The sequence below is a fragment of the Balaenoptera acutorostrata genome, unplaced genomic scaffold (assembly GCF_949987535.1).
Source record: "Balaenoptera acutorostrata unplaced genomic scaffold, mBalAcu1.1 scaffold_1359, whole genome shotgun sequence".
Taxonomy (NCBI): domain Eukaryota; kingdom Metazoa; phylum Chordata; class Mammalia; order Artiodactyla; family Balaenopteridae; genus Balaenoptera; species Balaenoptera acutorostrata.
Window position 1 is genome coordinate 1 of NW_026646145.1, and position 12,012 is coordinate 12,012.

General features: G+C 41.5%; 1 protein-coding gene across 1 annotated transcript; it reads right to left on the reverse strand.

Annotated features, from left to right (window-relative positions):
- Positions 1-10,647: 10,647 nt before the first annotated feature.
- On the reverse strand, positions 10,648-11,445 carry LOC102998199 (dnaJ homolog subfamily B member 6-like). Its single transcript, XM_028163847.2, is given in 1 exon segment — positions 10,648-11,445. A coding segment is annotated over 1 exon segment (570 nt). The 5' UTR covers positions 11,273-11,445; the 3' UTR covers positions 10,648-10,702.
- Positions 11,446-12,012: the final 567 nt, after the last annotated feature.

Genomic DNA, 12,012 nt, shown 5'->3' on the forward strand with positions numbered 1-12,012 from the left:
GGTAAAGTGGGGGCAGGGTGGAGGGGGACACAGAAGCCCATTTCCCTTCCACCTTTGTCTCTTCCAGGTGTGCTTTACTCACAGTCCTGACCTGCCTGCTTTCTTCCCCCCTCTCATGTCCCCTTTGGATTGCCCAGTGTGATGCATGGCATTGTCGTGTGTCTGTCTAGGAGGGAAGGGGCGGTGGGTGGGAGAGAAGTCTGGCCTCCGTTGATGTTCTCTGCAGTGGGCCTAGATGGATCTGGACTGGGGGAGCCTTTCTTTTCCCTTCTCCCTGCTTCTCAAGCCAGGTCCTATAAGGGTCAGCCCAGGCTACAGAACATCCACAGAAGCTCTGGAGCCTGCAGGTAGACATAGGATGAGAGTTCTTGCCTCCTTTCATGAGAAACAATCCTAAAGTCTTCAATACCCTGGGGGAAGCTGGCTTTCAGTCTGTGTGAAATATCTTGGTTTGTATTTTTCAGACATAGGTCTCTGGGCTGCAGAGGGGTGAGGTCTCTGGGCTGCAGAGGGGTAAGGTTTCGGAGAGTAGGCTGGCCTCTAGCTCTTAACAGGCCTCTTGGAGGAGTGTCATACATTTTCTCCAGTGGCTCCTGGCTTCTTTGCCAACTACAGGAACTTTCCTGCCAAAGCCAGTGACCTCCGGGACTGTTCAGAAGGACAGAATTAGATTCAGGAGTCACCACTGAGGTTTGAATTGCTCAAGGGAAAGGCAGAGAAGAGTTCACGAGAGCTGCTAGTGAACTAGTAATTTTCAACACATTCTAGTAATTCTCAACACATTCTCCTTTTTAAGTTAAAAAAGTTTTTGCGTGAGCAGTTTTTTTCCCCAGATAATTGGGAAAGCCTGGTGATAAATTAAATCCCCCTCACTAGGGTATTATTTTATCTCATCTTGATGTCCAGAGTAGTCTTGGAATCCTGTGAGGTCTAGCTCTTGACTGTTTACGCATTTACTTGTGTCATTTTATTTTTTCTGCAAGGTTAAACAGGAAATGTTTAGAGTAGGGATTCTTAGCCCCTTGGTGGCCCACGATGGCATACCTCCCCCAATTTTGTATACAAAATATAGGAATATACGTATGTGCATTTTTCTGAGAGGCAAGTCTAGAGTTCTCATGAGATTTTTAAAAGAGAGAGAGGACCCCGCACCTTAAAGTTATCAATCTGTCTCTTAGAGGTGACCAGTGAGAGCAAGTTAGCTATTTGCCAGGGATGTTTTTGCTCGGTAATAGGAGACCTTTTGTTGTGCTTCTCATCTAGGAGTCTTCATTAGAATCCCCTATAGAACTTTTGAAACATGCACATGCCTGTGTCCACTCTAGGCTTAATTCTGACTCATTCTCTGGGATTACGGTCTGGGCATGCATGTGTTTAAATAGCTTCTCTGATGATTCTGAATCATACTCCAGGTTAGAACTCTATTTTATGTTGTTGGGTGGAGAAACAGTAGTTCCTTGGACCAAGCGTCAACCTGGGAATTCTGAATTCCTCATGGTTTTGAAAGGACAGTTCCCTGGAGTTAGATGTGTGAGCAGATCACAGTATTGAATGAAGTTACCCCCTCATTGTTACTTCAGGAAGCAACCTGTTCCGGCTTTAACACTTTACATTGCAGGGTGATATGGAACAAATCACTATGTCATATAAACGTCCTATGATAATAGCTGAGAATTTTAAGCACCCTGGAGAGAGGTACTGAGATAAAACTTGTGGGATGATAAAGGTTATCATCACAGGCAGCTGGCTTGTGACCTTGAGTCCTTTTTTGCTACATCCTGAGTAGGACATCACAGCCAATTTCAAAGGCCACTTGCCTAGATTCTGCTCGAAATTGCCTTCCAGACATAAGGTAACTTCCTATTCCTGTTTAGCCATTATATAATGTGTACCTAGTGTCCATGTTTGTGGGGCTTTGGGCTGGGTGGAGTGGTGGTGGGAGAAGGAGACACCGAAGCAGGAGAAAAAGTCCTTGCCCTGAAAAAGGTTATTTTAGAGAAAGAGCATATAATTTATAATAAATGAACATTTGTGAAAGAGCAACACATTGAGTCAGTAAATGTGGATGTCCAAATGGAGTAGAGATTCCTTCTGACTTTTCTCTTGTCCTACATGTATGAGACTAAAAGGGTTGGGAGTGGGAATGTCCCCCAGAATGATGTGGTCTAGGAGGTGTGTGTGGCACTTTTACAAGGTTGTCTTGTCTAGCTTTGCTTGGCTGGTGGCATCTTTAGCCCAAATGGGCATTCAGTCTTTTCTCTTGCCGTGAGGTGAGAGTGATTCAGAACTAATGCATGAGAAGGAGCATTTTGATCCAAGTTGTGACTTTGGGCTGTATGTACTCCTAGCGAGAAGAGAATTCTCTAACAAACTAGCATTGTATTACCTTGTTATAAACCCCTGCATTAGACACAGGGCACTGGGCTGTTCATTTGGGCTCTCAGCCTGCTGATATTTTGCCATTCTCCCCACATGTTAGTTTGCTTCCCCAAGAAGAGGAGCATGAGGTGGTCTTATTATTCTCAGATTGGACATGAGAAATTAGAACTTGACAACAGCAAGGATTTCAGCGTTGTTTGGTTTTTAGAGCAAGATCCCTCCAGAGAAGTTTCAGCAGAAAGGAGTCAGGAGAGCATAGAATAGAATAGAGCTCTCATTCCACATTTTAGAGAAGTCCTGTTCCCTATCTTTTCTTTCCTGTCCTCCTCTCCCCTTCTTATTTGAGTGTGTGTTGGTAGTATATACACGTTACTCTGATTATGTGTCTATCACAAATGCTAGTAAGAAAGGATGAACTCCAGAGTACCTTTTGCTGAGGTTTTCAGCTGTGTTATGGGAGAAATAGGTGAAGGCTTTAGCATTTAATCTACTGGTAGAAAATTAGGAAAGGAAAAATCACTGTATTATCTTTGATAATCACTGATTATCTTTTTCCTGCTTTAAAACTAAATGAGGAATTCCGTGACAGATATGAAGAGGAATCTAAAGCAGATTTAGACAACTAGCTTCTTTTCCTATCTCTTAATCCTTAAATTGGAATTTGGCTCATATTTATTATCTGTATTGTTTTTGCTCTTGTTTTGGTAAGGAGATTGTTTTGCATTCAGTTGGAAAGTAGAATAAGAAAATCTGTTAAAATCACGCATTGTGCCAGGGGTCTGCCCCATATCCTTAACTCTGGTTTTTGATTTTTTGTGTTTTTTTGTCCATCCCCGCCCCCCCCTCCCCGCCCACTAACTCCCAAGAAGTTAGGGTTAGGAGCACAAGATATTTGTATCCTAGACTGAACGGTTGAGTGTTTCCTGTGAGGATCTGGGTGTTCCTCTTTGCAACCCACATTTGATCTTTAGAGACACTGGCATTTTGAAGAAACATGATACAGCTGTTTGGAAATAAACCCATCTTATGGTGTATCTGTGAGTAGAAGATCTGAGTACCAGAGAAACTCACTGATGCTTGGGGTAGCCAAAGGACAAGGGGAATAAGTCCCTAATAATTGAGGGAACTCTATCTGGGTTGTATAGTCTTACGCACATTCCATTGTCTTTGTTAAGCCCAGAGGCCATGTTGTGTTTGTTTTCCAGAAATTTGATAACTTTACATAGGTTTTCCGGTATACATTTTGACTTGTGTTTTAAAATATTTTAATTTGAATTAAATACTTTTATTGGAATTAAATATTTTAATTTTAATTTGATTCACAATTGAATCAGGTTGCAACATTGGCAGGATTGATCTCTGACTTCCGATCGAGGTGACACAGACATCAGAAGTATGTCCAGGAATTTAATTTAGACTCATCATGTCTAGAACACTGTATCTAGAAGTATCTATATGCCGACTGCCTGACAGACTGTGGTAGGGTCCGCATGCTGCCTGACAGATTCTGGTAGGGTCCCTATGCTGAGTAACCAACAGGCTCTACTAAGCTCTGTAAGCTGACAAGTCTGACTATTTTCTAATTGTACCAGTTGACACTGTATGCATGTTACTACAATTCTCTGTCTATTGTACATGTCCTACAAAGAAAGGAAGTAACCACTCCACATGTTTTCTTTAGGGGGAAGTTCTATACACTATGATTTTTAATAGATACTTCTTTTAGAGTAGCAGCCAAATTCTAATCATTTTGTAGAAAATGAAGTTTGAACATCACTTGTAAATTATTTTGTAAACTCAGCTAAGGAAATGCCTGCTCAGAGCCTGACACTGTTACCTCTACTTGAAGTCATCCTATCCATTCCCCCATTTCTGGGCAGAACTTCCACTTTCTGAACTTTCTGTGTCCTCAGCTTCCCTGCTATGGGCTGTAGCATTCCATTGGATAATGCTGCTGTTTTTAGTCCGCTACCCATTTGCCTCTTAATTATAATATAATCAATAAAAATGCAAAGGAAATTTTGGCAAAAGTATTCTTTTCAGTAAGGCTTTCACTGGGGATCCATGACCAATTTTTACCTACTCAGTGTTTTTTTATATCTGAATTGCTTGTGTACATTTTTTTTTTCTTGTGTTGACGTAACAAAATCAATTCATTCTGATATGGTGATAGTTTTGCTGTGGCAAAAGCAAAGGACTTGTCACCAGCTGTACCCTTTGGAGGGATTGGGAGTGGGCTCAGCACCACTGGGTTAAATGGAATGGACTGAGTTGGGAACCGAAGCAATAGAGCTATCCTGCATGTTTCCTAGGCACAGCTGTGTTGAAAGAAGGAATGTTAATCCTTAGCAGCATTCTAATTTAATCTGGTGACATTGATGTCAAAATACGGCACTCAGATCCACATAAGGTATATAACTGTATTTGAAATGTGTTTGTGTGTGTGTGTGTGTAGAATGGGTAAATAAAATTGTTGAGTAACTTGAATCTATCAGAAGGCTTCTGGGTTTTTTGTTTTGTATTTTGGGTTGTGTTCTCCACCACTCCCCCACCCCCAAAACTTTGCCTCAGGTTGCTTGGCGACTGAGCCTCAGACCAGCAAAAGCCAGACCACCGAGTGACTGGAGTCCTTGGTGGAGGCGTGGCTCTCTTGCACCACCTTCTGGGGAAGATGGGAAGGACATAATAGAAGGCACCTGAACTTAGTCGTGTGTACTTTTTGGCGCCTCTACAAGAATTAAGAAAAAATTACCTTTGACCACACTGTGCTCTGACTCACACTAGCAACATGGAACTCATTATTTATTGTGGAAAAAAAAAAAAAACCTTTGGCGATCTCTTAGAATTAGTGGACTGTTCCTTCTAAAATACTACCTTCCTGTTTCTAAAGAGATTACAGCTGGTGGGGTAAAATGGCATTTAACTGCTTCTGGGATAGGAAAAACAGGTGGGATTGTGTCACTATTCTCGTGCCTTATTTACTCCTTGTTACCTTAACAAGGACCAGGAGCTCATTAGACCTGCAGGCTCTTGGGCCCCGTCCCAGGCCTGCTGAATCAGACTCTTCATTTTAACTGGATGACGAGGCAATTCAGATGCACATTTAACATTTGAGAAACACTGTTCTGGGGGAAGAATTTCTCACAAGGTCAAAGGTTGGATCCCAGTTTATGGGAGGAAGTTGACTATTGCTCTGATGACTGGTTTCAGGATGGACTGGGTTAACTACAGCGGTAGGGACCCTCCTCAGAAGCCAAGTAGCCCCTGCCCGCAGTATCGTTTTTTTGGCCTGGTCTTTTGGCTGATGTAGCCTAAATACTCTCCTTTTACCACGGGGCTCCCTACTGCTTCCGCCTCCTATCTTGGATATGTAGCTTAGCTCCAGGTCTGAAAGGAGTGCTTGGTCCAACATGGTCACAAGGTCGGTTCCTCAGGGAAAGAAGCTCAGGACTAGGCCATTAGAGTTCGTCTGACTCCCGAGGGTAGAGGGGCGTGTGCTAGCCCACCGATGTGTTCACGCACGTGTGCGGATGTGGGGATGTGAGCCGCGGGGAGCCCTGGAAGGGTGGGTGAGGGGTTCTGCTCAACTTCCTTCATTAGTCATTTGGCGGCGGTGTAATGGCTTTATTTCTCTTCCTCTCTGGCTCCTAGGCGGAGACCTCGCTGGCTGTGCATAGGCTCTCCTCTCCGGCCTCCCCCACATTGCTCTCCTGATGATGTGAAGGCTGAGGCCAGACCTCTCCGGGAGACTGGCCTACTGAAAAACTTGGCATGTCAGCTCCAAAGGGGCTTGAGCAGGAAGTTCAGTGGGGATTGGACATTCGGGGCCACCCAAATGAGCCCTGAAAAAGCTGCACCACATTTCTTCCCCTCATGCCTAATGGGAATATCAGTTACACTGAAAAACTTGACTTCCCTGTGCCTCAAAACATTTCACAGCCTGAACCAATTTCGTTTTGATCATCTCTTTGTTAGGTTTGGCCCAAGTTGGTCAATCCTGTTCCATTTTGGCATTTAACATCTGACCTGTGACTGTATCCCTAGCTGGCTTTCTTTGCCTAATGTGCAAATGTACCTCTTCAGATTTAAGTGTTTCCAAGTGAGAGGGCTGAACTCCAGCAAACCATTTCTGTGCTGTAAGAGCTGGTCTCTACATCCACTCCAAGTGCGCAGGCTAGGGTACAATATGCATAGGTTTGCGGTCACTTTTTTGTCACGTTGGAAACGAGACAAATTCACCAGGTGAATGGAAGGTATCTGAGAAATTCAGTCCCTAAAACGTCTCTTCTGCGGTGACGGAAGAGCGGCATCAGTAGCAACCTTTTTGTTTAGAGAAGTTTTTCTTGTTTCAGGCCCCTTGAGGGCAGGATCTGACTACAAGACTCCACAAAATATGTACCTTTCTTCTGAGTTCTCTTTTGTAGCTACTGTATTTTCTACCTGATACTGTGTGCCTCTCAAAGCCGAAGAGGGCTGACGTCATCCTCTCTGGTGGTTGGAAATGAGGGCTGGAGAGAAAAGTAGGGTGCCATTTGGATCACATGAAGAAGTAAAAGAAGTTTCCTTGGGAATCGACTCTCCCAAGGAGTTCTTTTGGTTTCAGAACAGGTGCAGGGAGACATGCCCTTCTGTGGGGTCTGCTACCGTGATACGGTCTCTAAGAAAGCTGTGGTTATGACTTCAAGAGCATCTGGTCTTCTAATCCCTTCCTCTTAGCTAATTGTCACTATTGTGGTCTACTGGTCTCTGATGTAGAACCTTGGGGGAATGGGATGGGGGGGAACCAAGCCCTCAATGCATTAATCATGTGGTTTCCCTTAAAGATAAACCAGGTAATTATTCCTTAGATCAGTGACTGTCAAATATACAAATATGTCCCTGCAGATGCGATTTTAATATGTCACTGCTCTTGAAGGAAGGCATGGAAGCTCCCAAGGATACTGTATCTTACAAGCAAAATCCTTTTTTTTTTTTTTTAAAGAATAGTAAGTTATTAACTTTTTAAATTTTTTTCCCCTTTTCATTCAGATGCCCACTTGCTGGTCAAGAGGGTGAGTAGCAAGAAGAGTAGTGCAATGCAATTTTCCCGAATGGTTCTTTTATACTGTGGATGATACAGGACCCTGTTACCTAAGATGTGATGCGCTGGGCTGCTGGCAGTTCAGCAACCAGAAACTAGGAGCTTATTTTAAGTGCACAAAGCTGCCTTCAGAAAGTCTCCTACCCTGCTCTGTAGCAGGTAATTTTCATCTAGCTGCTCATAGCATGTTGTACTGTAATGATTTTGTTCTTGTGATGCAGGTTTCTTTCTGCATCTAAATACACTGTCTTTTGATGATCTGATAAATGTTTTTATTTAGTTATTTATTCATCCATGTAAGGTATTTTTAAGTCCCCATATTAATATCTGCATGTATTTAATCAGAATGTAAGGTAATTTGTGTTGTCAGGTTTTGTTTGGTAGAAATTTAGGTATTTTGAGTATTTAAGTTTAAAGTCCATAGTATTACCTTAAATTAAAATTTCAGAATGTAGGTACCTGTCTTCTGTAAAAGGATAATAACTATGTGAAGGCACAGTGGATTTCTTTTGAATACTTTTTTTTTCATTGATTTTTATTATAAGTATAAACCAAGAGATACATTTCTCTGGAGAAAAGTTTACTTCCTGGATAAATAAGATCATGCTAAAATTTGTGAATATGTATTGCTTTTGTAATAAGAAATATAATAAAAGTTATTTTTAATTAAAAAGTGCAGCTAATTTTTAAAATCACACACAAAAGAAGGTAATATTTGGTACATTATACATACACAATAGTAACACCATGCAAAATATATTTGAAGCTAGCTAGCTTCTTTAAAATGATTCTCAAATTATTAGATTGTGTATATATTAACAACTGGTGGTTTTAACTGGTTACTTCTGCCTTTATCAAGTTCCATTAGCATTTCAAAATGATATTAGTGGGATCATTACTGCCATGCATTATCAACATTCTAGAGCTTTATTAATTTATTTAATGAATATTTAATGATCACCTATTGGTTGCCATGCAATGACTAAACAAAGTCTGTCCTCTTTCTAGAGTTTATTATTAGAAAGGATACAGTTAACAGCAAGTCTGTAACCCATCCCTCCCTTCTGGGAGGGAATGCCTTCCCCTTATAAATGACCTTGACCAAAACCATTTTTAGATAATAGTTATGCAAATATTTATGAATAAGGAACTTGGAACAGTCTAGGATGGTTAGTAATGGAGATAAAATGAAACGTTCATAGTAACAGTAAAACAATTATAAATTCTATAAGCGCAAGGGCTCTGATAGCATGAAAATGACTTAGGAATTCTCCCAGTTTGAAATTGAGAGAAAGTGCTAAATGTATGAGCTTTAGTAATGTATCTGGAGGAGTAACAATAATGAGGGTGTCAAGGGTGTGATTTCCTTGGAAAACTCTCCAAGCCCTTTTGTAAGTTTTCTCTTATTCAGCAATCAAGCCACTGTTTGAAGAAGGCTGGGAGTGTCTTTGATCATTCTCCCTGTTTTATAAATAGGTGAATGAACACCCTTATTGTGTGACTCACCTCAATATTGATGGAGTTTTTGTCAAATTATAAGATTTGTGATGGTGAGGGCCCAATAAACACATAACATACTACTTTTCAATATAGCTGGAAACTTAAAAGATGATCAGGATTAGAAAATGACTGTTTGGAGAGTGCTCCAGTGTTGGGTAATGGTCATTATTTGCTTTATTTCTGTAGCCATAATTGTTACATCATGTGTTAACTTTCTCCAGGGTCTTCACCGGGGACTCACCATGAGGAGGGTCAGCCTTTGGGTTCACTAGCTTGTCCTTGTTGGTGACAACCCCACTGGTACTTCCTCTGGCAGTCTGGCAATATAGCCTGTTACCATGCTTCATGGTCTTGAAGTATTCTGCACCATCCAACCTACATTCATTGTCTTGAACTCATTTGAGAATTTGATAAAAGCTAAGGAGTCTCTCCCCAGAAAAAGGTACACACACATAAGTTGTACATACAATTTAGTGGGGCGTCGTGACCTCCTGAAACCTATTCCTGGACCTCAAGGTAGGAAACCAGGAGGTAGATGATAATCTACACACATACTCATACACCTCATCTTCCTTTCTTTCCTTTGACATAAAAAATGAAGACACATCTATTTGATATTAACTCTTAAGCAGAGAAGGGGAATATATGAGATTCTGAAATGCTCACTTTTTTAAACTGGACATTGTGGATTAGTTAAGAATTTGAATAGATTGTAATAAGATAACATTGCTAATCATGGAGAGTAATGTTTTCGTTTTCTTAAAAACTTAAGGGAACAAAATCTTTCTTCTTTTATTCTCATTAAGCCAGCTGCATTTTGGGCAGAATAACTCCCTTCTGAATTTCCAGAGACATTTAAGTACGCTTTTTGGTTGTATATGTGATACCGCACATTTGAAAACTAAGTCAGATTCTATAGGTGAGTTTCTCCTTGCAATTAAGTGAAATAATTTCAGAAGCATAGGAACCCCTGGGAAGAGCATTCCAGATCTAATGGGACCTCACCTCAAAAAGTGTAATGCCCTTCTCCAAGTATCCAGCCTACTTTCAGGTAATAGCTTGTTTATCCGTTTGGGTTTTCTTAATTAGTGATCCATTTACCTTATTGGTTTTTTTTTTTTTTTTGCATTTATTTTATTTTTTTTTTAAGCAAATGACAAAGACCCAGTTTACCAGCTTAACTTTTTAAACCTGAGCTTAACACATTACATATGTAAACAATTGTCAAAACTTACTTAGTTGCCAGCATTCATGCACAACTAGAAAACATCCTCAATTTATATTAAACCAGAAATGTATTACCATTAATGCATTAATGTCTTTCACTACTATATACTGAAAAAAACTTGAAATTACTTTTGTGGAAGATTCGCCCTGGCGATGTTTACTTCACAGCAGGCCGACACTACTTGGCTCATGTTTCAAACACAATGGAAAATCAGGTCCCTGCTGGTGTTAGTGTACGGAAGAGTAATGGCCACCTTGGATTACGTTTAATAAAAAAGCAAAGTGCATACAGAGATTTACAACAATTTTAAAGACAAAAAAAATGGTCCTATCATGTGGTCCCAACAATAAACTCAAAAGTCTATGACAAGTAGGGCTCCGATGAGCTGTGTATAAATACTTTAGATTAAGTACAGTTATACTGAAAGTCGAGTTCCTGTGAAATCTTCAAAAAAAATGTTCCTGTCAGTCCTCCCACGCGCCAGAGGGAACGCTCTGCTGCGCACGTGCGGAGAGCTACTTGTTATCCAAGCGCAGCAGCTGCTCCTTACCATTTATCGTCAAGGACTTCAGCTGGCCGTCTTCTTCGACTTCCACTCTCTCTTGACCATTCTCGACAATCCTCTTTGTAGTGATTTTTCTGCCATTAACCACTTTAGTAGAAGTTGATATAGATTTGTAGTTGCCCATCCCACTGCCACCAAATGCTGTGGAAGAGAATGAAGTGAGGCCCCTGTGACCTAGTGAACCAAAGGAAGTGAATCCTGTATCAAAAGAAGAAAATCCCCCTCCAAAAGAGGGAAATCCACTGAAAGCGGAGAAAAACGACCCCGTGCCTCGGTTCCGGCTTCCGCGGGGGCCCCTTCGATTCTCAAAGAAGTCCTCAAACGAGTCTTCGAAGAAGTCGAATGAAAATGGGTCCCTTCCACCAAAAAATTCCCTCTAGACATCATCTGGGTTTCGGAATGTGAAGCCAAACTCAAACGGACTGTCGAAATGACTTCCACCTCCACCACCACCGTTTAACCCTTCTTTGCCGTATTTGTCATAGATGTCCCGTTTTTTTAGCATCTGATAACACCTCATACGCCTCAGCTACTTGTTTGAATTTTCCCTCCGCTTCTTCTTTATTCTCAGGATTTTTATCTGGATGCCACTTCAGTGCCAGTTTCCTATATGCCTTTTTAATAACCTCGGCTGAGGCATGTCTCTGCACGCCTAGAACTTCATAGTAATCCACCGTGTTTTAACCGGCTGTCCGAGGACGCGGGAGCCGGCGGCGGAAGGCGCGGCGGGGCGGCGACCGGGGCTCCTCGGCTCAGACACGGCGGCGCGGCTGGCGGTGGCAGCTGGGCTGCGACGGTCCTCGCGCTTTCCTTTCTCTCCTTTCTCCTACCTTATTGTTTACATTCAGTTTTCACTTCCTAGGTTTTCTCTTTCATCCGTTGCTTTTTGAGAATTTGTGCATGGGATGGAAAACAGCCTCTGGGCACAGTTTAGTAAAGTCTATTAAACATTTTTTTCCAAATTTAAATTCCTGGGTCCTTTCACTCAAATACCAGTTGACCCTTATTTTGTTGTATTCATCAGTGTTTCAGATTAGAGTTGGTTTCAGCTGAAGGTGTCACCAAATCCAAAATAACAGCACCTTACACATGCAGAAGGTTACTACTCTCACCTACAATGTGCTGGATTCTACCTCATAGTACAATATAGCTACTCAAGCTACCAGAATCATGTCTACATTCCAGTCAGTAAAAAGGGAGCAAAAAGGGTACACCAACTTCCTTTAAGGGTGTTTTCTAAATGTTGCACGCAGTACTTAT